Source organism: Periplaneta americana, chromosome 8 (genome assembly GCF_040183065.1).
Source record: "Periplaneta americana isolate PAMFEO1 chromosome 8, P.americana_PAMFEO1_priV1, whole genome shotgun sequence".
NCBI classification, from domain to species: Eukaryota; Metazoa; Arthropoda; class Insecta; order Blattodea; family Blattidae; genus Periplaneta; species Periplaneta americana.
The window spans coordinates 38,965,952-38,993,436 of NC_091124.1; the positions used below are offsets into that span (position 1 = coordinate 38,965,952).

General features: G+C 35.5%; 2 protein-coding genes and 1 non-coding gene across 3 annotated transcripts; 2 read left to right on the forward strand and 1 right to left on the reverse strand.

Moving 5' to 3' along the window:
- Positions 1-3,642: 3,642 nt before the first annotated feature.
- Positions 3,643-10,243, reverse strand: RpS4 (ribosomal protein S4). The gene is made up of 6 exons (XM_069832752.1): positions 10,113-10,243; positions 9,528-9,786; positions 9,189-9,286; positions 6,711-6,882; positions 6,267-6,396; positions 3,643-3,869 (listed from the first exon to the last, which is right to left on the reverse strand). Exons 1-6 carry the CDS (start codon positions 10,113-10,115, stop codon positions 3,740-3,742), a joined length of 792 nt encoding a protein of 263 aa, XP_069688853.1. The 5' UTR covers positions 10,116-10,243; the 3' UTR covers positions 3,643-3,739.
- Positions 10,244-11,405: 1,162 nt separating this feature from the next.
- On the forward strand, positions 11,406-26,988 carry LOC138704652 (metal regulatory transcription factor 1-like). Its single transcript, XM_069832753.1, has 7 exons — positions 11,406-11,728; positions 12,246-12,469; positions 12,800-12,950; positions 14,416-14,547; positions 19,324-19,513; positions 22,896-23,070; positions 24,643-26,988. Exons 1-7 carry the CDS (start codon positions 11,499-11,501, stop codon positions 26,757-26,759), a joined length of 3,219 nt encoding a protein of 1,072 aa, XP_069688854.1. The 5' UTR covers positions 11,406-11,498; the 3' UTR covers positions 26,760-26,988.
- On the forward strand, positions 19,165-19,236 carry TRNAY-AUA (transfer RNA tyrosine (anticodon AUA)). The gene has a single exon. It is a non-coding gene; the product is annotated as a tRNA-Tyr (tRNA).
- Positions 26,989-27,485: the final 497 nt, after the last annotated feature.

Genomic DNA, 27,485 nt, shown 5'->3' on the forward strand with positions numbered 1-27,485 from the left:
ACATTTAAACATTTGTCGTATCTGTTCACTAGCTTTAGAATTCCCATGTTATACTCCTCTGCCGCCAGTTCATTAAGCCAGGTGTTCACTGTCTTCTTCAACTCTTCATCACTTCCAAAACGCGTACCACCCAGAAAGTCTTTCAGCTTAGTGAAAAGGTGAAAATCGCTAGGAGCAAGGTCTGGACTATAGGGCGGATGATCAAAGATTTCCCAACCGAATTGATCCAGCAATTCTCGAGTTGAAGCAGCAGTGTGCGGGCAGGCACAGATTTTGTGGTAGCCAAGATGTTGCGACACAATTTCACCAAGCAAAGAACGAGAAATGTCAGGAAAGGCAATATGCAATTCGTCGAGTGATGTGCGCTTGTCTTGCAAGATTCTGTCGTTCACTTTAGTCTTCAGGTCTTCTGTGATGAGTGATGGGCGTCCGGGTCGAGTTTCATCGTGGACATTTGTTCGCCCATTGTTGAACATTTCGCACCATTTTCTCACATTTCTTTCATTCATTACAGTATCACCATACACTTCTTTCAATTGCCGGTAAATTTCTGCAGGTTTCAAATGTCGGGCATTCAAAAATCGAATCACACTCCTCACCTCACAGTCGGTGGGATTATCAATCACGTCGTTCATTTTGAAGTAACACAAAATGCACAATGGCGACTTGTTGCAACCAGTACTCACAACATTATGAGAACACATGTTAAGGAAGCCAGTTGACCTTCAAACAAGGAAGGGGAGTCAGCTGCGCGGCGGGTATGCACGAACGGTCGTTATTCCCTGGATCCCCCTCGTAAATTGGAAACTTACCACTGCAATTTCACCTAAATTGCACTGTAAATTATTGTTTTTAAATATTTGCAAAAATTAAGTAAACTCTACAACTCCACTAAAGTTACTGCATTCGTGATGCAAGTAACATTAAGGAAGCCGTGAAAAAATCAACAAGATTCTAGACTCATCATAGACTGGGGGAAAAAAAAAGACAGACGTATATCACGAACTGCTGGAGTATAGTAAACACAGAAAACATTTTAAAGCAATGTTGAAGATAGATATTTTCGTTTTGCAAATTTGCCGTCATTGAACAGAAACCAAGATGGAGATTTCATTGCAACTAATTAGAAATTCCTCTTTCAGCTATGTAATAAACGATCTTCGCACAAAATAAAGTACGATACACGAGTGGTATGTTTTCTTTAAATTCTCGGAAATTAAAAAAGCTCAACTACGTTTCGCTTTTTCAAACTTTTCCTCGAACATGAAAACTTCAACATACCGCTCTTGTAACGCATATTACTATTACAGTCATTTTATGCAGAAATCAGAGGCTTAAAAATTTGTGGGTTAGGCAACTGTGGCACTGAGTCATTAAATTGAATTTTCATTATTATATCATGAACAGTTTTCGTTGAGCATCAGACTCTACATGTATCTATGTAATGTAGCTCTGACTGCATTCCAGTTTCAATGACAAAGTAAATGTCTCGTTAATTTCTATACCAATGGTCCGATCTATTATGAAGAATAATAAAATTAAAGGAAATATAACTATTGACAAACCAGTCCTTAAACCATGGGAAGACTCATCATATCATGTTTGCAGTTTAGGATTTAGTGAACTGTTTTCAGAACATGTGCGGGGTGATAGGAGGAAGAAGAATAAAGTGCATAAGATTTGCTGATGATATGGTGTTGTTAGCAGAAGAGATGATACTAAGGGATATGCTACTGGAGCTAAATGACAACTGTGAGCAGTATGGGATGAAGATAAATGTAAACAAGACGAAGACCATGGTCATAGGAAGAAAAATAAATAACGTAAACTTACGAATTCTAACATGAGCTGCTGCCAGGAAGCTAAAAGGTAAACAGCAATGGGTAAGGAAGCTTTTAATAGAAAAAGGAGCATCTGCGACCTTCTGGAAAAAGAACTCCACACAAAGCACTTCACTACTCTCTCCAGTGTTGCCACGATCTACTCACGAAAATCAGGAGATTATCATAGAAAAAAACAGGAGATTACAGTAGATTAATTAAACATGAATTTCCTCTTTGTATTATAATATTAATTACAAAACACTGCACTGTAAGAAAGATGATACTGTTGTATTACTATATAGCACATCCCTAACCAATGAAATGGAACAATTTTGTTAAATATAATTACTGTCATCTGTACTCAGTGTATGTAACTAAGTCGTGCAATTTTGTTTTTACACATTAATGTCTTATTGACAATGTTTCGAATTAAAATGCATTAATCAGGAATTTTTCGTGTATTCACAAAAGATTTTCGACACGAGATTTATTTTAAAGGTGGTATTAAATACAGTACTGCATTAGCTGCGACTATAACAGACGAAAAATTATCCCCTTTCTTGCTTTTACATAACTATCCTTTAAACTGTTCATCATTTTCCCACTCTGATTTATAATATTCTGAGAGTAGTTTACTTTTCTTTCTTGCTGGGACACTTTCACTCATTTTGAAAGATCACTGTGCAAGATATGCAACACAAAAATGCCATTACCTACACTTCACTCTCTCACTGTTTCACGTGCACACAATCAGAGACAAACTTCACTACTGAAAACGTTTCGTTCTTCCTCTGTTCCCCTAGTCCCCAAAACAATAATGAAATAACTTAATTCTGTCGTCGATTTGCAAAAGGGGATACGTCCAAAATAACAAAGTGTTGGAAAATCGAAACAAAAAAATCATAACAGACTTAGAATATTAAAATGTTCATGGATCCTGAATGTATGTACCTATCCATAGTGATATGATTAAAAAAAATATATATATATATATATATATATATATATATATATATATATATATATATATATATACATGAACATTTTAATTTAACTTATAGTTTTTGCGATTTTCCAACACTTTGCTATTTTCGACATGTCTTCTTTTGCAAATTGACGACAGTTATCACATGCTTACGTTGCATGAAAAAAAGAGAGAGGGGGGGGGGGGAGGGAGAGAGAGAGAGAGAGAGAGAGGGCATGCATCCTTTCCTGGTAAGGTTTGAAACATTTTGTTCTCTATCATTCTGTAATTATGCTTAGACTATCGAGGGGATTGGAGAGACCCATAACTCTGAGCCATGTGTATAAAACACTGTCTTTATCTGCTGTGTGCAGATATCATAGTCCGCCGCTGGACTCCAGGCGAGAGACGACTCCTTGCTTCTTGTAAGCATCATTGTGGCGACGCATTATGAGCTGGGAGACAAATGAAAACATTGACATGTGTATAAGATGCAAAAATAAGACATGGTGACATAATATAGGTATGTGTGCTAAAGTAATGAGTTGAAAATCAGGGATAGAACTAGGTGACTGGAGCATGCCAAAAAGACAGGAGAAATTCCGACTTTTGACAAAAAATCAGTAGAGCAGTAGATTCAATGGAAAAACAGGAAATCTCCTGTTAAATCAGTAGAGATGGCAACACTGATGTGCACTACAATAGACTGCTACATTCTCTAGCTAAGAGGTTTGGCAACATTGGATCGTAAGGAATCTGCTTCAGCTGATCCAACCCTTATTACTGCTAACATCCAAGGGAGGGGAAAATGTCTGATCTGTTAATGATTTAATTGAAATGGAGAAAAACCCACAGTAATTATGAAAATGAATTTATCTGGTAAAACTATAAAATAGATCACAATGAAACCATATTTATTGTTTCATCATTGTATGACAAATAACATTTTTTTTTATCCAGATGCAGCTTTTGCAGCAAGCCTCTTGTCTCTCTCTTCTGCGATACTCAACTTCACACCCTTGCCACGTGGCAGTGACACGTACGGCTTCGTAGTTTTGCCAATTATGAACACGTTGTTCAACCTGTGATAGAAACAGAAAAATTAGTTTCCTCAAATAATATTAGATAGAAGAACATATATTGAACACACACATTCATTTCAGAGTCTTCTAAGGTAGAACTCAGATCAGATATAAAACATACAGGGTTTTCATTTCAAAACTTCCCAGTCTAAATAACTATGTAATTGAATTCAATTTAAACAAAAAACACGCCAATTTAGTTATTGAGAAGGAAGTCTGAAACCAGGCTTAATTGCATTTTAGATTTCGCCTCCCAACCCCAGCCACCACCACTTTGAAATCTCAAATAATGGCATCCATATATTTTTATACTTAGGCTAAATATGAAAGAGAATTCAATTGTTCATACACCTCATTCATTTGTTTTCACTTCTTTTGTTTTCTATCATCGCCTGGCAACTTGTATTTTTGTTTATCAGTTGATTGTAGAATGAAAACACAGCTTATTTTGTGTAATTTCCTAAATTTAATCAATAAGGATGATTTATGTTCTCTCTTAAAGGGTATACACCATTTTAAAATAATTTAATACACAAACACAATTATTACATGAAATGCTCAAGAAGTTTTTGTAGCTATATTTTCTTCAGCTCTAATCAACAATAACAAAAATACAGGTTTCCACGCGACAACAGAAAACAAAAAATGCGAAAACAAATGAATGAGCTGTATAAACAATTAAATGCTCTTTCATATTTAAGTACTAGCCGTACCCGTGCGCTCCGCTGCACCCGTTAGAAATAAATATAAAGTAATTACATAATTGAGGGGCTTAGAACAAAAAGCAGGTAAGTGACAGAAACCTAGTTTTGAGTAAATTACAGTTAAAGTTCTACATGCAATGGAATATTATACACTAGCTTGGTGAAATGATGCCCATATAGCAGCACTGCACAGTGTGATCTCTTACCTGATTTTATCCCAAAGAAACATCCTTTTGGGCTATCACAACACGCACTTAACTCATTTTTTTAATGTCACTTACTTGCTTTTTGTTCTAAGCCCCTCAATTAAAATAGGACATTTGATCCAGGGAACATTCGTGTTTGATAGAAGGATAAATCGTTTATTATGTTACTTAATTTAAATTGTATTAAAATTTTAAAATGCGATCACTTTGATCCAGAGACCACTCATTTGGTCATAAAAATTATTTTAGGAAATACAGAAATGTACAGAATAGCCTATCAAGTTTTCTGTGCATAAGAAGCTATTTTAATCTTACCTGTCCTCGATTCACTCAGAAGTTACTGTAATAACATTATAGCATTATGTCCATCTAGAGAAACTACACTTTCCAATGGTGAATTAATAATTAATTATACAAATCGGTTAATTTTGCTTCCGATATTACTTCATACAGACACAGAAACATTCTCTGTAGGCTATGATTCATAGCTTTCGATTGTTGTTGTCCAAGGCCCCTTATAGATGAAGTCATTTGTTTTTTATTTCATTACACCGCCTTAGATGGCGTTGTTATTGTAATTTTGAAACTCATTTATCTCATTAAATATCAGTTCTATCAAAATTTTGCATAGAATAAAACTTATCGGAAATTATTTTTAAAGAAACTTTTGTCATGTAATATTTTCCATGAAAATTAATAATAAGGGAGATATTTCGATTTAATTCAAGCCCCCTTATAGCCCCCTTTTTAAATAAAATATTTTGAATGCCATATAGCTTAAATTCTAAGTTACAACGAACTTAATTTATATTCCAATTTTCATATAAATCGGTCCAGCCATTATTGCGTGAAAAGGTAACAAACATCCAGACAGACAGACATACAAACAAAAATTTCAAAAAAGCTATTTTCGGTTTCAGGGCGGTTAATTATGTATGTTAGGACCAATCATTTTTGGAAAATCGAAAATTACCAGAAATATTTCGGCTACAGATTTATTATTAGTATAGATAAAAATATAGCGATGCCATTTGAAATTGGGGGATGAAATCTAAAATGCAATTAAGCCTAGTTTCAGACTTTCCCTTCAATATCTAAAGTGACAAGTTTTTTGTTTAAATTGAATTCAATTTAAGTAATTAGTTATTTAGACTGGGAAGTTTTGAAATGAAAATCTTTTATATAGTGCAACCAAGCATTTAACTGTAGGCCTATTGGTGAAATACAATGTCATGTCATTCTCGACAATCGCAGAGCACATGTAACATCAGACCTGCCAACCTACAAGTAATGAAATGCAGATGAGATGAGATTTAGTAATGGACAGCCTTTTAATAATAATAATAAATGGAACCAAAACATAACACTAAACTCGAAAGTTATGCGATCACCTCTAAAATGGAATGTTTCCACATGAATTCATTAACTGTTTCCTTGGGAGTTTAAAATCGCAAATTTCTTGCACACTCTACATATTGCCATCTTACCTTGTGGCGAATGTGTGACCTTGGGTATCTTTAATGTGAACGATGTCAAACGATCCAGGATGGCGTTCCCTATTCACAACTGTGCCAACACGCCCCAAGTTACGGCCTCCGGTGATCATGCACAAGTTGCCTGCAAAGAAAACAAAGTGTGGTGTTCAGAGTAAGATCATCCAACATAAACTGTAGACAACTTTTAAATAAATTGGTTGCTAACACTGCATTAATACAGTTCACGGACTAAACCTACCACCAATAAAACAGGACTATTGCTATCAACTGCTTTCGATGTCTGACCTTTCCATTCCATTCCTTCTTGTGAACAAACACTACATAATCCCATGCTTTTAAGACAAGACATGATATGAAAGGGAGCCAGCTCTATTTTGGAGACTGAACAAGATCTAAGGCTTAATTCTTGCTGCTAAAGGAGAAAAATTTTCTTACCAGAGTCGAACTTGATGCTATCCATTATTTTCGAGTTTGCAATGTCCAGCTGAACTGTATCATTTACTTTGATGACTGGATCAGGGTAGCGAATGGTTCTTCCATCATGAGTAACCAAGAAGGGAATTCCCTTTGGACCAGTCTGCACTCTCTTCACCTTGCAGAGCTTGTACTGGAATCAGAAAGAGTTACACAATAATGTAAGCGCACCAATAGTCTACAGAGTAACGCTTTCCATAGACAGAAGACAATTAAGAACGTAATATCTCGAAACAAATCCCCAAAAAATCCATCTGTATACCAGCCAGTTTTATTTTACCGAAAAAAAAAGTGGGAATCGATCCCAGAAGACAGATTTATAAACAAAATTATCGGTAATTTCATAGAAGACGGGCACCTGGTTGGATGTACTAAGTATTACCAACTTTTTTACTTTAGAGTTAAATGTTAGTGATTTTTAGTGACTTTTATATGTTAGTTCTAGGTTTTTATACGAGGTGTCGCATTGATGATGTTTCAATTTGATTGGTTATAGTTGTCATTTGTTCTAGAATTTTCGTTAATTTTGAATGGGTAATGACGTTGTTAATTGTTCTTGGTTGTTTGAAGTGAGTGGTGTTATACGGTTTTGCTGGCTAAAGCTATTGGAAGTTTGTCATTTTATGATTTTCCTTCGATTTGATTGGTTATAGTTGTCATGTGTTCTAGAATTTTCGTTAATTTTGAATGGATAATGACGTCAGTAAGTTGTTCTTGGTTGTTTGACGTGAGTGGTGTTATATTGTGTCTGATGGGTAAACATGATATTTGTGAAAGATGTGTGAACATAGAACAGAGCATTAAATTTTATGTCGATTTTGGTTCAGTTCTTTCGCTGGTGAATAAAAATTGTATCGATTGTTGACGAGAAAACTGTTCCTGTGATTCCAAGGAATTGTTCATTGAATTCTCCGTACAAGTTAAGGTGTAATAAGAGTTCAAAGAGAATTTCATTTTGTGTAAATACATGGTTTAGTTATGTGAACTTGACTGTACGACAAAGTGGTGGTTTAGTTCTTTGTTGGCTGCATGCTTTAAGTTTAGATTGCCTTGAAGCCTGTGTCATAATGCAAGTGAAGTGGTTGTCTTTGAAGACGTCAATGAGGATTAAATTTTGTTTGATTAGGTGATAAATTATTGTTTTGTTTTGTGTTTTAGTGATTTGTAGGGGTAAAGTGCGGACGAAAACTGCCAGAAAAGTACTACCAACTATGAAGTTCAAATGCCACCAAACACCATAAAAATCAGAGGTGAAAAATTAAACATATTTTCATTTTTTGAAAGGCTTTTTCTTCCTTAAAAATATGAATATATGTTTGATTTTCCATGTTTGATTTTGTAATGTTTGGTGACATTTGAACTTCATAGTTGGCAGAACGTTTTGGTAGTTTTCGTCAGCCATGTTTGATTTTGCCCGTCTTCCAGGAAATTACCAAATTATCATAGGCTGATTTCATTATGAATGGAAGATGTAAAATAAAGGAATGTAAAAAGAGTCGAGAACCAGCTTGCACACCTTCACACACAATTAATGCTTCCTCAGATGAGTAAGAAATCATTCACATTATCAGCAGTTATTTGTGCCTTAAAACTCACTTATCATCAATGAAAGCAAATATCCTTCCCCACCCCTTATGTTTTGGTATTTTAAGAGAAGAAAATGTGTTAATCTGGGAAAGCTCTGTATTTCATGTTGCAATCCTATCCAAAAAGTACAATTATTGGTTTTAATACTGTACTAAATTATTGTGAAGTTCTTTCAGAATCCTCCAGCAAGTAACTCGTAACTAGATGTTCTATAATATTGACATCAAAACATTTCTTGCCTGTGCCAAATGAGTCATGTGATGTGACAAACCAACACTTTGCATTAAACGTAACTGTACACTACACGCTTTCCTTTCTTTCTAAAGCATATGCAATCTTTGACACATTAAAAACCTAATAGAAGATCTTAATACATAACAGGCAGAGCTTAATTTAGGAGTAATATATTTAGCTATGTGTGTTTTCCAGTTCCGTAATTCCGGAGGAAAGCCTCTCCATAGATTTTAGAAGTTCTGAGCATGTACAATAATTATTCTGTATTAAATTTTCATCATAAAAACATATGCGTAGATTGTTGTGGGGAACTATGGTTTTATATAATAATAATAATAATAATAATAATAATAATAATAATAATAATAATAATAATAATTTATTGCTAGAACAGAGATAGGCCTATATAATTACGAGTTTTTAGGCTTTCATGGTGACTGATTGGAATAAGGCTTTTGAGTAATCCACCATGTCCTGGAACTTGACATGTGAACATGATAGATTACCCGAACACCTAATTCAACTCAAAATATTCCACAATGAATAGCATTTAAAACCGCAAAGCAAGCTTAAGAGTTTGTATATATTTCCACAACACAAAACACGAATTTCACTTACCTTGGCCTCTTCAGGAGTAATTCTATGAATAGTGAAACGTCCCTTAACGTCATAGATCAGCCTAAAGTACTCTCCAGTTTTCTCAATTGTTACAACATCTGCAACAATAACACGCATGAATAATGACACAAAATAACTTACTCGCACTGAAAAGTGCCTTTTCGTAAGCATGATGATCCACATTCGACAAACACAGCTACTTTTTTTTTTTGTAATTTCAGATAAATTGTTGACAGTGAGGTAACCGTATACTACAGTTTTTCCACAGAATCCACATCAGCACCAAAGTTTAATTATTCTTAAAATTATTAATATGCACTCGAAAACAATATTACGTACCCATAAAACCAGCTGGATAGTTTGGATCCGTACGCACTTTACCATCAACTTTAATTAGTCGCTGCATTACAATCTTCTTTACTTCGCAATTGGTGAGAGCATATTTCAGCCTGTTGCGAAGAAAAATAACCAGCGGAAGAGACTCCCTTAGTTTATGTGGGCCCGTGCTTGGACGTGGAGCATACACTCCACCCAGCTTGTCCAACATCCATGCTTTTGGAGCATTCAAACGCTTCAAATGCTTCTTTGGCCCACGAGCCTATGAAATTGAAAAACGAAGTTCAAAATTCGTATATAGTAAACAGAACATCTTACATCCAGCAAATCTAATGGCAGCTAAAACACACACATTCGTTATTCTTTCATAGTATATATCACAAACATACCAGAGGCTACTATGCATACCGAAGGGGCAGGTTGTTTTCATTTCATTATTATACGACATGCTTCAATTCCTCTAAACTAGAAACTACAGAGAGTTAAAGATAATATGTAGAAGTTTTCTTGCGAACGTAAGGCACATCGTTATTAACAAAACAACAAAGGATGAATACAGATACTAAATTTAGTATATAAAACACTCACCATGTTGGCAGATTAACCGGAAAAAGAAATTTCCACGACCGACAGCAGAGCACGCGTAGAAATACCAAACAGTTCTACCAACAGTTATACACATGAAGAGACCCAATCATACCAACAGCACCTCAACACGTCACAAAGTACGCATGCGTGGCCACGGTACGCATGACCGTGACAAATTTGATGTTTTCTTTTCATAATAGGTTTTTGTTTCCCCTGTTTGGCCATACAAAATGTTGATAATTTTGTGCCGCAGAATATCATAAATTAAAAATGTTTGCTAAAAATCCCGGAAACGTTTTCTTCTATAGCGTGTTCATGAAACACAAATCCCACGTAAGTCCGACGAACTCAAACCTTGGTCTTCTGCATGCAAAAACTGTTCAAGTTAATGTCGTATTTTCAGAGTACTTTGTCTCAGTAAAACATAATAATTTTGAACATTAATTATTCTTATAATTATATTGTTCTGTGTTGTTTTAAGCGAGCATCCTTGTTCCTTGCATTACTTTGACTGTTCCACTATTCGTGAACAACCTAGATCATATATGTAACAGATATGTCGGGCTTATAGGGTTTGAGGTTAACAACTTTTGTCAGGTTTACTACCCTGCCATCTAGTTGTTACATAAGGAGTCACGTCATAACTCCCATTTGAATTGCATTAGCGACTGTGCTGCCATCTCGTGTTCGTTTACGGCGGACGGGTGGCGATCCTGGTGGTTGTTCTCTTCAAAGTGCTGCCGATTTTAACGTAGCGAGGAGTTATCTGTTACATATATGATCTAGGGTGAACAATAAAATTATTCAAAGACGTTATGTTTATTGTTGGTCAAAAATCTTGTTAAATGTGAGATGAAACAGCAGTGAGCATATTACAAAGGACTCAATCCCTGAATAATGGTCATTAATGCTAAAAACGTTCAGAATATAATTATTTAAATAATATGAAGTTGTATATTTATTTTCAGCGACGATATTCTGCACTGTGAGGATATTATATAAATGTTTAAATTGTGTACTATAAACACACGATTATGAAATAAATAAATATAAATATGATTAAAGTATGATACAAAAATTAGTTATCTGTACTTCGTAACCTTCGTAACAATGAAAGGGATACTACAATTTTATAAGTTGGATTAAGGAAGAGAATTTTTGTTAATGCAATGGGATATATATTAGCGAAATTCTGGTAGCTCTGAATATGTCTTAATCAATTTATACCAGGTCCATCTTCGTATATAAATGGCTCTGATTTATACCCAGAAATTACTTACAAGCATTTTATGAATGTTTTTAATTTAATGTAATATATTATCCAATTTTTTTAAATGTTCAAATTTGTAATGTTGGTAATATTGCTACATGTAACAACTAACAAATATGGCGACATGGACAGAAGCAAAATTTCAACTTGGAAACGAAGAAGAACGAAATGACACATCGTTAGATAATATTTTACAAGAATGTATCGATGAGAACTTTGATATACCAACATTTGGACGTGTATTTGAACAGTTGCCAGTATATACAACCTCTAGGTTGTCCGATGAGAGTAATCCTGAATCATCTAGTTATATTGGGAAACTTGAAGGGCATGATGAAAATGCTGGGTAAAATCCACTATAAAATAATGTTAATGTATTAATTTTCTGTTCATTTACAGAAGAAAGAAAGACACCTTTTGGATATGGTAGTTTTGTGGAGAATCACCACTGCTTCTAACCTTGATTAAATTTTCATATAACGTTACGCCCCCTTTGTGGGCGTTTAATTTCTTATAAGTATAATCATTGTATATAGAAATGTAAAAGGGTGCATTTTGTACGATGAAAGGGTAATGTGCAAAGTGTCGTAGGTTCTTGATATAATTTTGCTACGTAATAAAATAATCTCAACTCAGGACGTAAATTATTTGTGCAAAATGGTGGGGTTAAGATTTTGTTGCAAAAAAAAATAATTACGCAAAATATTTATTTGTTTACTGCTTTTTATTTGCTAAAACATTGTTGGTAGAAAGTACAATTTTCAAATGGTGTGAAAGATGATATTTTTGTATTATTATTGTGTTGTCTTTTTAAGAAGCACATTAAAATTTTTAGTAAGTGGATATGTTTTTGTGTTTTGCAGTTACATACATCATACAATTAGTTCAGATCAGATTTACATGCATATCAATCCCGGTAAATCAAGATCTATGCCGGAAAACCCATCTCATGCCACCATAACAATCGAGACTACTGACCCGGCAACAAATACAAGAGAAATTAAAAGATATAGATGTGAATATGATGGTTGCAGTCGCACATACAGTACAGTGGGTAATTTGAGGACGCACATGAAGACACACAAGGGTATGTTACATTTTCACGCGATAATGGCTGAACCGATTTATATGAAACTATTGAATAAGTTACAAAGTATTCACGATGATGTACGAGGAAGTTTATTAATGAAAAAATATACTGACAAGCCATGGGCATTATTTTGTAGTTTTTTAAAAGTGGTCCTACACGATTTCCTAGATTTGGCACCTACTATTATTCTAACTATTACTTTTTTTGTAGCGAGAATATACTTTACTATCTGTTCGTGAATACTTGCAATATGAGAATATCCAGTTTAAGAATTACTCTATTAGTAATTTTAAAGTTATTTTACTTATTGTGAATATTTTCTTTCAGGCGAGTATAGATTTAAATGCACTGAACCTGGATGTGGAAAAGCCTTCCTTACATCATACAGTTTAAAGATACACATAAGAGTTCATACGAAGGTCAAACCTTTCGAGTGTCTGCATGAAGGATGTGAAAAAGCTTTCAGCACATTGTACAGGTAAAAATGAAAGAAACTAATTTTATTTAATAATTTGAATTGAATTGATTTAATTCAGTTGGTTTAATTCGGCAAATGACACTACAGCATAATATGGCACCGTCATAATTTAAAATAGGATAAAAATATAAAACCACCACATAATTACCATAAAATTCATTCACATTATAAGCAGTAACATGAGCTGCTGCCAGAAAGTCAAAAGGAGAATAGCAATGGCAAAGGAACCTTTTAATAGGAAAAGGAGCATCTTCTACTGACCTCTGGAAAAAGAACTAAGAGACTAGTGAAGTGGTGAAGTGCTTTGTGTGGAGTGTGGTATAGTATGGGGCAGAAACATGGACATTACGACGAAGTGAAGAGAAGCGAATAGAAGTACTTGAAATGTGAATATGGAGAAAAATGGAGTGTGTGAAGTGGACAGACAGAATAAGAAATGAGGCTGTGTTGGAAAAGTGGATGAAGAAAGAATGATGCTGAAACTGATCAGAAAGAGAAAAAGGGATTGATTGAGTCACTCACTGAGAAGAAACTGCCTACTGAAGATGCACTGGAACAGGAGAACAGTTCAGGACAGAAGAAGATATCAGATGATAGACGACATTAATATATATGGATCATATGCGGAGACAAAGAGAAAAGCGGAAAATAGGAAAGATTTGGAGAAAGCTGGGTTTGCAGTGAAAGACCTGCCATTTGGCAGAACAGAGAGAGAGAGCGTGCGTGTTGTTTTGTTTGTTTGTTTGTTTGTTTTCATCCTTTTTCAAAAGAAACCATAGGATCTGGAAATGTACAAAAACTTGCTCAGACATGTTCAAACATTTTTAACAAGAGCCAGAACAGATGAGGTCACATTGTCCCACAATTGTACCTACACCAATTTCACCTTTCTGATACTCCTACTTGTCTGTGATGTAATAATCATGATGAAGATCTGGAACACATTATTCTATACTGTCCATCCATAAACCACAAAAGAAATAAGTTAAAATCATCAGTATCAGTTGCAGAAGAGACAGCCCTGCAGTATATATTGACTACACCCCAACTCTGGCTACTAGCAGCAGGCATCTATAATGAACACCAATCAAAATACCCCTCATTTCTTGTGAAAAACAAGAACTGAAAAGACTACAGTGGACTGTAGTGGACTTTATGTTGTCAACAGACATCTGGTTACATTAAGAAGATTGATTGATTACTTTATAGTGGAACTTATTAATGATGTGGCTTAAGAAGATTGATTGATTACTTTATAGTGGAACTTATTAATGATGTGGCTTATTTCTCAAGATATACATATTAATTTTAGTAATGTAGTGTAATCTGACCGAAAATATGTCGAAACATGTTAACAAGGTACGTTAAAATTTAACACAAGAAAGTTCTTATCATACATATTCCGAAGTGATACAGTGTTAAAAATTGTGTAATCAAGATGTATAATGTAGTGTGATTTGTTCAGGTTACGAGCCCACCAGCGTCTTCACAACGGAAACACCTTCAACTGCGAATCACAAGGCTGTGTCAAGTTCTTCACAACACTCAGTGACTTGAAGAAACATGTGAGAACTCACACACAAGAAAGGCCATACAAGTAAGTAATGTCTTCTGTAACGTAATTGAAATAAATGAATCGCACTTTTTAGAAAGGAACTAAGTCAAAATTTGCTACTTTTCAGGAGAGCATAAAAACATTTTTTCATGCACATATAACAGAATAAAATATTTAAGACTTAAATTATATAAAGATAATATGGGATTGAATTTAATGATAACAGACTTTTGAAGAAAATTTTGTGCTACAATGGTATACATAAATTTCTAAATTTGAGACTTAGTTCCTTTCTTCACTGGAAATTGTTTTTGAAAGAACAAAATAAATAGATTAAGTTAACAACATTTATTCAACGCAGATCTACATGTATTTTGATTAAATTGTCTTGTTAGAAATTTTAAAATAATATTCTGAATCAAAAAATTAATTCAAAATGGACATGTTTCATAAAAAAATTAACACATGTGAAATGACTAGTGGGTCTCATTCATGGTGCGCCAGGACCTGCGTCGTAGAATATGAAAATATTTCTTCGTAAAATGCTTCAGCATTTTCATCACTGACGTCCTTCATTAGTTTCTTAAGGTTTTCAATCTTTTGGGCATTGATGGGAACTTTTTCTTCTGATATGCCTTTATTAGTTCCAGTGTCAAACTCGTAAATTCCCCTTCCCAAGGTGAAACCTATTGCTTATATAACTCTTGATGTATGGGCGAGCTTCTACAATGCCAGGACTTTCTGAGCCGTATGTGAATTCCTTTCATATAGAGGGTGTGAAATGAACCTTTCTCTCACGAGGATTCTTTGAAATTTTCTCCAATATGGTATTATTATTTTTTTTAAATTTGGGCCACCACATATCAAAGTTACTGATCAGTATTTCAGAGTCCATTTTGTAAGCTTATTTCGATTCCCGGTTAGAGCACAGGAATTTTTCCTTAAAGGGAATTATTCCTGTCTTCGTCCATGGTCTGGAATTTAGGTTAAGTTTAGATTTAAGACCTCTCCTGGCACCACATTATCATAATCATCCTATCACATCATCGGGGTAATGTAACTCCGCCTTCCAGGCACCCCAACCTCAGAAGTGGGTTACAACTAAGCCACGGCCAGGAGAGAAGACCAGAAATGTCGAAAAGACAACCTGGTGGCATTGGATTAAAAATATATATATATATATATATATATATATATATATATATATATTCTTTTATTGTATACACCCTATCGGCCCCTGTCATTGCTTTTCTGAAAATCCTAAAATCCCTATCACAAGGGAGAAAGGAGTGGCCTCGCTCAGGAAAATAATGTTTTATAGTTTTGAATCTTCCAGAAGCTGCCAGACCAAGACAAAACCTAACTATTGCATGATTTTTGTTTTGGCCGGGGCAGCTATCTGAGAACATGTGTATGTTTTCATCAAAATAGTATTTAAAAAACGAACAAACATCATTGGCTCCCTTTTGAACCTGTCCTTCGTAATACATGTGCAGCACACATTGGTTGGACTTAAGATCATGAATGCAAAATATATTAACCTATAATTGCCTCATATAGAAGACTTCTTTGAACTGGTAATTGGGGGAAGGGCAGGTTTATAATATGCTGATAACGTTCATCATGTCTTTGAATTTTAGGGGTCATCTTAGTGAAATTACTGACTCATGTATTGAGGCACACAATTTTCTCTGTTATGAAAACACTTCAAGAATAAAATAATAATGATTATTTAAACAACTTATTACCGGTACTTTATAATTACCTATACAAACATTGATTGTTGTCTGTTTAAACATGTTTCGTTCGCAAGTCTAACATTATACCAAAAATTAATGTACTATAACAGAGTTGCAAACGATATGTTGTCATATTTTCGATGTCCAAATGGTAAAGAAACGCACTAACTTCCTGACTTAGGCCTAGTTCTTTTCTTTACCGTAGCACAAACATCACAGTGATGTTAGCGACACATGGAAAGATCTGAGTAAGTTCCTTTCTTCTACAATCAATGTATCTTGGAAGTAGTAATCATTTGGCTAATAAAAACAAAAATGGCAAATTTTGACTTAGTTCGTTTCTAAAAAGTGCGATTCAAATATATTTTTATTTTCTCAGCATATTTTTTAGGATGTCAGCATATACCATTGCCTTTTAACTTTCTTTACTACAATTCCTGTGGGCACAGATATATAGGACGACCACATCGGAGATGGACTGACCAGTTCCGAATGGGAAAAATACCCAAACTGCAGTTTGGAAGATGAAGAAGAAGATGATTTTAATTTTTTTTCGCTTATACTAAATATAGCGAAAATATTGTGATATTGTAAAATAGATCTGGATTGTGATGAGCTTAGTGATGTGGCACTGCATCCTTAGAAAACATATTCACAGGCTGGGACTTTGGGTATACCACGTGTCTGGCTTATAGATTCAACATTACAAACATTTATAACTTTCGTTGCATTAGATACTGTTTGGAAATCCTTGATGATGATATCTATGGTAATTTATAAAAAATACGATCTGTGGTGCACATGATCAGGATGCGTGAAGATGATGTGGACACCTCAACAGAAAGTGTGTGCATTCTTTCATTGGTGGAAATGAAATCTGTGAAGCATACCTTAGATGTCATAATGATGTCCTTACCTGTGTGAAGATATTTTTCTACTACTAATTTAAATTGTCTGTGAAAATTAAGCCATTTACAAATAAATTTCGATTTACAAGTATTTGACCATGTCCTATATGCCTGAATTCTCTGATAATTTCTTTGATATATTGAGTTGGTGCATAAGTTTTGCGTGTTGGTACTCTTGTTGCTATGGCTTTATTTATCATTGTCATTTTTTATTTGAAGTTCAATTGTTTTGCATGAGTTTACATATCGAAGTTTTCATTTTTGTAGATAGTGAGTAGAACCCTGGATGCTAGAAAATGGAGTGTCAAGTGGAGAAAATGGAACATTTCCGACATATTCTTCTTTTTGAGTTCAATAGAGGGGTGAAAGCAGCAGAGGTGACCAGAAACATTTCCGCCATTTATGGGGACAATGCTATCGGAGAGAGCACGGCAAGAAAATGGTTTTCTCGTTTTAAGGAGGGTCTTTCGACATTAGTGACACTCCACGTTCAGAAAGACCTTCAGGTTTGATGAAGACTGTTTAAACACATTAATCCACAATGTTTCATGTCAGTGTACACAAGAACTGGCAAATGTGATGAACTGTGACCATTCCACCATCGTAAGACAAGTCCACACCTGTGGAGTAATGGTCAGCCCGTCTGGTCACGAAACTAGGTGGCCCAGGTTCGAATCCCGGTCGGGGCAAGTTACTTGGTTGAGGTTTTTTCCGGGGTTTTCCCTCAACCCAATACGAGCATATGCTGGGTAACTTTCGGTGCTGGACCCCGGACTTATTTCACCGGCATTATCACCTTCATTTCATTCAGACACTAAATAACCTGAGATGTTGATACAGTGTCGTAAAATAACCCAATAAAATAAAATAAATCGTACGACATTTGCATTCAGTGGGCAAGGTTAAAAGATCAGGTGTGTGGTTACTGCATGCTCTAAGCCAAAACCACAAAAAATCAGCGAGTGGCCATATGTGCATCTTTGCTTGCTCGTCATCTATTGGCTCGTGAACAGCATCGAACATTTCTATCCAATATCGTTACTTGTGACGAGAAAAGGTGTCTTAAGGAAAAGAAAGGAATGGTTGAGCCCGAACAAAAAAGCAACTCCCTGTACAAATGTCAGCGCGCATCCACAAAAGATAATGTTATGCATCTGGTTGAACTGCAAGGGTGTGCTGTACTACGAATTGCTTCCCCGAGTTGTGACCATCACTGCAGACATTTATTGCCACCAACTGAGACGTCTTCCATATACAATCCAAGAAAAACGACCAATAAAACTGTGTGAAGTGATGCTACTCCACGATAATGCCTATCCACACTCTGCTAACCTGACACAAAACATTATTCAGAAGTTGGGTTGGGAAATCATTCCGCACCCACCTTATTCACCTGATCTTGTGCCCTCAGATATTCACCTTTTACGCTCTCTTTCGAACTACTGTCAAGGAATGTCCTTTCCAGATGAAAATTCTCTCTGAACATGGCTTGACGACTTCTTTGACTCAAAACCACGCGATTTCTACAGGCGTGGAATCGAAAAACTACTCCAGCGTTGGCAGACTGTTGTAAATAGTGAAGGAGAATGTATTGTTGATGATTAACTTCTCTCTTATGTGTATCTGATGGGTTAATAAACTTGAAAAATCGCTACGGAATTATGCACCAACCTAATATTATACTGTATATTGAATATAAGAGGTGAAAGTGCTTATCCTTGTCTTGACACCAGTGAATATTTCATTCCAAGTTGGTAACTTCTCACCAATTTTAACTGCAATTAAGTTTCTTTGTACGAGTTATATTTACTTTCTTGTGGTAAGTGGTGTCAGTATATTTAACAGTTTATTAGGATTTACTCATAAATCTGTGACAAAGAATAATATGGAAAAGATTGTAAAATTGTTGACTCCTTCCATAGATTGACTTAGTAATCCTCCTATAACTACAGTCTGTATTATAATATATGGAACTTAAAACTGAGACGATTCTGTCCGACGCCAGGGTGGAATCCGGTGTGGCTTAGTGGATAAAGCGTCAGCACATAGAGCTGAAAACCCGGGTTCAAATCCCGGCGCCGGAGGGAATTTTTCCTCCGTTCCATTACTCTTTCATCGTTCACTGTATTATAATGTCATGTACCTAAAATAGTCTGTGCTTTATTGTGCAGATGCCAGGAGGAAGGTTGTGGCAAAGCATTCACAGCCAGTCACCACCTGAAGACACACAGTCGTACTCACACTGGAGAGCGGCCTTATCCTTGCTCTCATTCAGACTGTGAGAGGGCATTCGCAACTTCACACAGCCTCAAATCTCACTCTAAGCTTCATCATCACGAGTCTGCTGGCAACAGTGAAAATGTAAGACAAAATACGAGGGAAAGTAAAAAAGTAACCTTAATAATTGTTTTATTAATTGAATATGTACGGTAAGACTACAAACACTTCACCACTTTTAACATAGTATAACAGGAACATTTGCATTGAACATAGTTGGGACTATGTTGAAAAGTGATGAAGTGTTTGTAGTCAAAAGGTACGATCACACGTCGCTACTTTTGCAGCGCTGCAGTACAAAAAACTGCGCAACTCTTGTACTGCGACGTGTGAACAACAGTGCAACCCGAAAAGTAGCGGCTGCCGAACCTGCTGCCCGCTACTTTTCCATGCTGCGCGCAACTTAAAAGTAGCGACGTGTGAACAGGGTTCTCAGGGTTGCAGCCGCAGCATTTTTGATATCGGTTTTGTTGAAACTTTTGCTGCGGTTGCAACCAGTGTTGCCATCCAAATGTGTCAATGATACTTTCATTGTTTGGATATATTTTAATGTTAAATGTGATGAAAATAAATTATTTGTAACAGTTATTAAATACACAACACAGTCTGAGCATAATTGATGACGATATAATTCATTTTTTAAATTTTCCGTAGCATAGTTCCAAACAGGAGGGTTGCCAACATTGATTACGTGAATATACTGTTGGTTATCATTTAAGTATATAGGCGTTTTTAAAAGCTTTATAGTAAAAATAATGTCAATTTCTGAATACTAGATACGACAGAAAAGCAAATAATAGAGAAGGAAGCTTTTTGCATGGGTTTCTTAATAATGCGAACATAACCACAAAATGTATATTGAGAAGTCAACACGGAGATGGGAACCTGCAGCATGACTGCGGCTGCAAAAGTAGCGCCTTGCGTGTGAACAGACTCGCAACCTCCAGTTGCAACTTTTGCTGCACTCGGGTTGTGCAGCACGAAAAGTAGCGTGCAGCGCGCTACTTTTGGCTTACGTGTGAACACGACACGCAACTTTTGCAGCTGCAGTATAAAAGTAGTGCTGCAAAAGTAGCGACGTGTGACCGTATCTTTATTGTACATATGCAATTAATAAAACAGTTATTAAGGTTACTTTTTGACTGTCTCTCGTATTTTACAATTACCGGTACTACAGTTGGGTCGGGGTAATTTGAGTATAAAACAGTCTTTTTAAATTTAGAGACCCATAGTTTATTACCATGATAACATTTCCTAATCAGTTTTTGTTAGCACTGTGACTTTCTAGAAAGATTCTATTTTATTTTCAAGTATGTTGATCTTTTCTTGTCATAATAAGAACTCCTGGAAGAAGAAATTTGATTATAATGTGTATTATTGGAGTAAAACATGCATTAAAATCCTTATAAAATCAAATTACCCCAAATGTAGGTGAGTGTATGTAGCTTATGACAGAATACAGGTTAGGTAGGTATTGTTACGGTATGCTTGTCTTTTATTGTTATCCGACAGAATGAAAAAATTAGTCATTGTTTCCTCTATATATATTTTCTAACATCGTTCCCGGTGTATCAGAAACTTTAGTTACTGTCGTGCGCATGTGTCGATCCACCTCCACCTCTTACTTGAATGATCGAGGGGAGGGGAATAGGAGAGTGATCGTGATTCGAACGTGAAGGGAGTGTTTTGACTGGCTCGAGACGGACAATGAAGAAGGCAGAATTAGCGCAGCTGGACAGATCAGGCAACTTAAATTGACGATCCTATCCGATAAGTATACACCGGAACTACAGGCTGTGGCTGTGAGTTATGAGACAGGAATGGTTTAGGAGTTTCTTTAAAGTTATGTAAAAGGGGTTGCTGTCCAATGAAATAGTTTTGGTTATTTGTTCTTTCTCCTTAAGGTTTGTTGTGAGTCTACCTTGAGAGACATTATAATGTTAGGAGATGTTGTAACTGTTGGTTGGAAGTTTTTGGTTAATTCCCTTTTAAGATAGAGATTGTAATTAAAGAGAATATTCCTTTTGTTGAATGTTTTTCCTGTTAATTCTTATCTAAGAGATAATGGTAATAAAGGGAGGTTTTTGTTAATTTTTGGAATTTTTCCTTTTTTGGAATTCATTCTCGTTTTTTCTAGTTCCTTATTTTTTTGGATTTTTGGTGTAGCTGAAGAACCGTCACAGTATTTAAAAAAAGTTTAATTAACAAGGTAAAAAAAATGCCATCAGTACTCAAGTTCGTGATAAGGCTTATTTTGTAAATTAAAAATATCTCTCATTAAAATCAGGCAGAAAAAACACGGAATATTTATTTGTCCATCAGTCCACTATGTGTATACTATGGGGGACATAATTGTTGAGTGACTCACTATTTTCTAAGTCGAAGAATGCCACACTGAGCATGCTCTTGGCCAAAAGCCTGGTTCATACCATGAAGAAATATTCTTTTCTCTTTTCTGTTTAAATATTATATATTATGTATGTTGAGGAGAAATGAAAACATGAGAGGTTACTGTTTAGAATAAGAATAAAAATGTACAGACGTAAAATGCTGTAGTTTTTGAGAAAAAACTAACCTGAAATATGCAGAAGAACCAGGAGAATTGCCATGTTATAAAAAGCAGCTGATGTATGAAGTGAAGCAAAGCGGTCAAATGGTTAAGGTGTGTATATCTAAAGTATGGGGTTGAAGGTTCAAATTCCGACAAGATCACTTGTATTTTATGTTTTTAAACATATAAAATATAATAAAACCTAGCTTTATAAATAAATCCTTTTCATGTGGCTTAATATTAATTTGAGTTTCTAAATATTATGGTCTATTAATATTATTTACAGCATTTGTCTTAAATTCCTTCATATGAATTCTGAAACACCCAGTATATTAAATTGGCATGTTTATGAGGATTAGGCGAAGTTTCGTTAAATAAATTTTAACATATACCTAAATTATCCTACTATAGCAAAATTACCCTGACCCATCTACTGACTAGTCATACAACAGTCTTTGTTTAGTCTTTACTTGTTATTAAGAAAAAGGCTGCATTACAGCTGTCAAGATAAGAGAGGAGAGTTGTAACATAGAATGAAAGTTGCTATGGAAACATGAATAGATTTTACCACATGTAACTTAATCAGTGTTACCAACTCATTGAAGAACATTGTAGATTAACCACTGGCATAGCGTAAGAAGTAGCATATTTACCCATTGATCCAAGTCTACATTTGGGCATGGGTTCGAATCCTGATTGTGTTGATTATCTGGTTCGGTTTTTCCGAGGTTTTCCTCAACTGTAAATTGAATGTCAGGTCATCCCATGGCGAGTCCAACTCGTCTGTCACGAGTTTTATCGATGCTAAACATTATGCATGATGAATTAGGAACATTTGTATACTTCATGGCGCTTAAAAATGGTAAAATGGCTAAAAGCAACAGAGAAAACATTTTAATTTGTTCCTTTTTCTAGGTTTATGAAGAGGCAATAATATCTGACAATGAAGGTGATGGAGATCCGTTGGAAGGAGCAGATCCTTTACAAGGCAGTGAAGATAATAGTGAACCTAATAGAGTGGAATCAGGTCGTATAAAGGAGCAGAATACCTTATCTGTTACTGCAGTGTCTTCAGAAGAAAATGTTCAAGGTAAATTTATGCTTACTGTAAATCTAAAATTTCCATAGTATTTCTCTTTCCCTTCAGAAGTAGAGGCGGACAAATAGAATTTCAGACAAGTGGATTAAAGGTTGATGACTTTTATTTTGTGTATACATTTATTTTTGATTCTTGGTAGCAGAGGAAACCTCGCTACTCTTACTTAAGAATGAAACAAATTTACATCAGAATATACCAGAACCATTGCTTCCACTGTTATATTTTTAAACTGTATACAAAAGACTTACATGAATGAAATCATTTAGTATACACCCAAACAAAAAGAGAAACGTTCATTTTCTGAATTCCACACAAAAAGTTTTCTTTATAATGCCAAAGAGTAAAATATATGACGTCATTTATAAATTTCACTGTTTAAAGGAGATGTATGTAATCAGTTTTACACAAGTTAAAAAATAGTAAGCATTTGTATTTAGCTCTAGTCTGTCTTTGTATAGCAATTTCTACTAAATTATTGGATGGGTTTTCTTCGTATTCAGTATCTATGAGTCATTTTATCAGGGAACAAAAAGTTGTGCCAAGCACCTAACCTTAATTACATGTTGAAACTTTTAAATGTATGCTAATTACTAAGTATTATTTTAACCAATCTTGTATGGAATTTTGTAAGAACATTCAGGAAAACGAAGTATTATTAAAATCTATCTGCTCTTCAAAAAAAAAAAAAAATTAAGTTCTAAGAAGCAAAATTAGGAATGAAGACTGTAGAGTGAGTACGTTTAGCTTTTTCATTAAACCCATGTTGTTTTATTGCTACACTTATTTTTTTTATTTTAAATATTCTGGTTTTGAATTTGTGGTAATGTGCAACGAATAACAAGATATGTTACATGAATACCATGTGAGCTAAGTAGTAACCTTTTCCCAAACTTACAGTGCCTTTTCCATGTTTTAATTGCGTTTTTTGCCTGCGTGTTTTTCCTTTTATAATGTTTTAATTGTCTTTTTTTGCCTGCCTATTTTAAGTATTATAAATGCCTAATCATTGAGGGTCTAGTTATGCTACTTCTGAAATGTATACAGTAATTAGAAGGTGTCATTTTGTGACACTATTTTAACAGTGGATGTGCAAATAAGGACACTCCAAATTGGTATGTACCATTACATCTACAGCTTGCTGATAGAGATGCTATGAAAGTCGAAATAAGAAAATTGGTAATTTTATTAACTATCTACATACATTCGGTGGCCGGGTAGCTCAGTTGGTAGAGTGGCTGGCTACGGACTGGAAGGTCCGGGGTTCGATCCCAGGTGGCGACAGGATTTTTTCTCGTTGCCAAACTTTCAGAACGGCCCCGAGGTTCACTCAGCCTCCTATAAAATTGAGTACTGGGTCTGTCCCGGGGGTAAAAGGCGGTCAGAGCGTGGTGCCGACCACACCACCTCATTCTAGTGCCGAGGTCATGGAAAGCATGGGGCTCTACCTCCATGCCCCCCAAGTGCCTTCATGGCATGTTACGGGGATACCTTTACCTTTACCTTCTACATACATTCATTCTTATTTGCATATATGTTCAACCACATTTCTCTTTCTTTTCACAGCATTTTTCATTCCTTTTACTGAAATTAATATAAGTTCAGTACCTGATGGAAGAGATGTCATGGAAATTGAAGGCCTATCAGGAAGCAGTGTACCTGCTACAGTAGATTGCAACAGTGCTGAACCATCATCAAATTCTACAGGAATTCCTTTATCTTCAGACCTGGCACAGACGTCTGAATGTGTTCTTGGATCTGCAGTGATAGACACTGCAGATGCAATAGTGATAAGTCCAGAAATATCAGACATATCGTACTCAACACCGGGAGATGTAGTACAGGGTGTGCTTGAGTGTAATGAAAGTATCATTCACAGCATGACATCTACTGGTCCAGATGTTATATCTATTAGTAAGATGAAACAAGAAGTCCAAATGACTTCATTAGAGTCAAATCGCCCTGTTGTGAATGATTCTTCAGTTCCTAGCATTATTGGTTTCAGCAATCAAAGTACTGCAAGCTGTACAGTTGTTAGTAATGCAGAGTCGTCATCTAGTATGTCTTTTGAAGGCTTTGATGAAGCAGGCAACCAGGGAGTGGAGTCTGGTAAACAAGTAGCAGATATTTTGAGACTTTTGTCAGCAAGTGGTCAGCTACAGGGTATACAATTGACAGCGTCAATGGCTAGCGAAACAAATCCGTCATCATCAAATATTTTTGAAGCTTCTGGCGCTAGAGCTGTGGAGATTTTAAGTCTCCTTTCTGCTTCTGGACAAATACAAGATATCCAGTTTTCATCCTCGGTAGAAACAGGATCGTCAGAAAACCAATCTGATTGTTCTAGAACATCTGGAAACGTTTTGTATCTCACTTCTCCATCTTTGAGTACTAATAATATACCAAATGACGTAATGTCTTACCTTAATTCTTCAGTTGTAGATTGTAGTCAAATTGAAGATAGTGATCCAAATGTTGTAGAAATGAGAAATTCAAAAATTGTTTTACACGTCCAAGATGCTCCTGTCGTGCTTGATCCTGATAAAACTGATAAAAATGTAGGTACTGTTGCTGTTACTGATACTGCTGATTCGTCCAGTTTTGAAGCATGTAAATCTGTTGAAACGTCGTCTTGGATGAACGGTATGGATTACTCATGCACCCAGTCTTCTGTTGAAGTATTCCCCATAACTGAAGACAAACAGGAGAAAACTTGGTCAATAGCTGCTCATACTGCTACTATACCTGATTTAAATCTAGTCACACCTACTAATCAGATCATTTTTGCAATTCCTAATACAGAAAATGTCCAAGTAGCAGAAAAGGGAGATGAGATGAGAAATGTTTTGAAGGATATTACAGCAGATGCAGATATTTGCAGGTGTAATCCTTGTAAATGTGATCCGTCTCACCAAGACTGCCAAGGTTGTGTGTTACCAGAGACTGAAAAATCACCAGAAATCTTATCCAACAACAGTAAACCCAGAAAACGGAAAAAAGTTCTTCCTAAAGAGAGGAGGTTAAGTTCAGAAACAAGTTCACAATCTTCTGTTCGTGAAGAAGATTCCACAGAAATTGAAACACATTGTAATGAAAAATTAAATTCACATCATTGTAAGAAACTGTTGATGGAAAGAAGTGCTAACAAACCAGGTGCTGAGCTGTATTCGTTGACTGTACCTTCAGCAGTTGAATCATCTACAGGTGCTATACATGATGCTACAGATGATCTGGTACAGACCACAAATAATATAACATTAACTGAATCAGTTGGTGTGACACAGTCCAATTACCCCTACGAAACAAGTTCTGAGCCAAGGAAAAACAGAGAGGGGTGCAATTCGGATAGTAGTATAGCTTCCTGTAGTTCATCATTCGGTAATGATCATAACGAAAGTGCAGCTAAAAATGTTGAAAATAGTAATTTGTTAGAAACAAATAGAATATCTGGCAGCTGTAATTGCTGTGGTAAAAACACCAAGAAATGTAGGGACACAGAAGTTGAAAACAACAATAATGAAACAAGTAACAGGGAACCATGTTGTGTTGTTGTGTGCCTTAAAACTCTGGAACAGTTAAGACGATTAATAGAGAAAGGATGCTGTTCTGGAGCCGAGAACTCATTAAAAGCTCTTGCACTGCAAGTTTCAGGAAAATCTTGCTGTTCTGAGAAACACAAGTAAATTGTTTAATATCCAATCAAGTCTGATATGCACAAAAGAAAACAAACGAATATGTTTATTAGTATATGATCAACCCTTTTGGAGTTCTGTTAAAAGCTAGATGACTTGTTTTGGTACCAGATTTATGCTACACATTTCAAAGCTATGTCTGACAAAAGGGTTGATGTATAAGCCAGTATTTATACAGGGTGTCTGAAACTTCTTGCATCAAAATAATACAGGTGATAGAGGAGTCTAAATAGAGTATTTTGAGATGGGGAACCAATGGTTGAAAATGCCTGTTTCAGACATCAGAAGATTTTGAATAAGAATTATGTTTGAGGAAAGTTTGTAGTCTGTTTTGATTTTCATAACAAACAATGCCTATCATATCAGCATTTGGTGGCACTTGTTTGCAAAATATTAATACAAAACAGGTAACGGAGTGGCAAGAGATAAGGTCTTATTAGATGATTCTGTACAATACCAGGCTGCAAGTTAGAGAATTGTTGTTGGTGACCAGACAGGAGGATGGCAAATGGATTTTCGTCACTACAGACATGGTTTTTACAGCTGTTGAAAACAATATCATGGTTGTAATAGGCCTCATGTGTGAATAGTACGAACCAGAGTGCTGCATTGGAGTTAAATCGCTCACTTGAACTCGGTCGAATGTCGCACGCTCGAGTGAGATAAGATCGGTCGTGATTCGCTCATAATAAATAGAAGCACAGTACAAGGTCATCT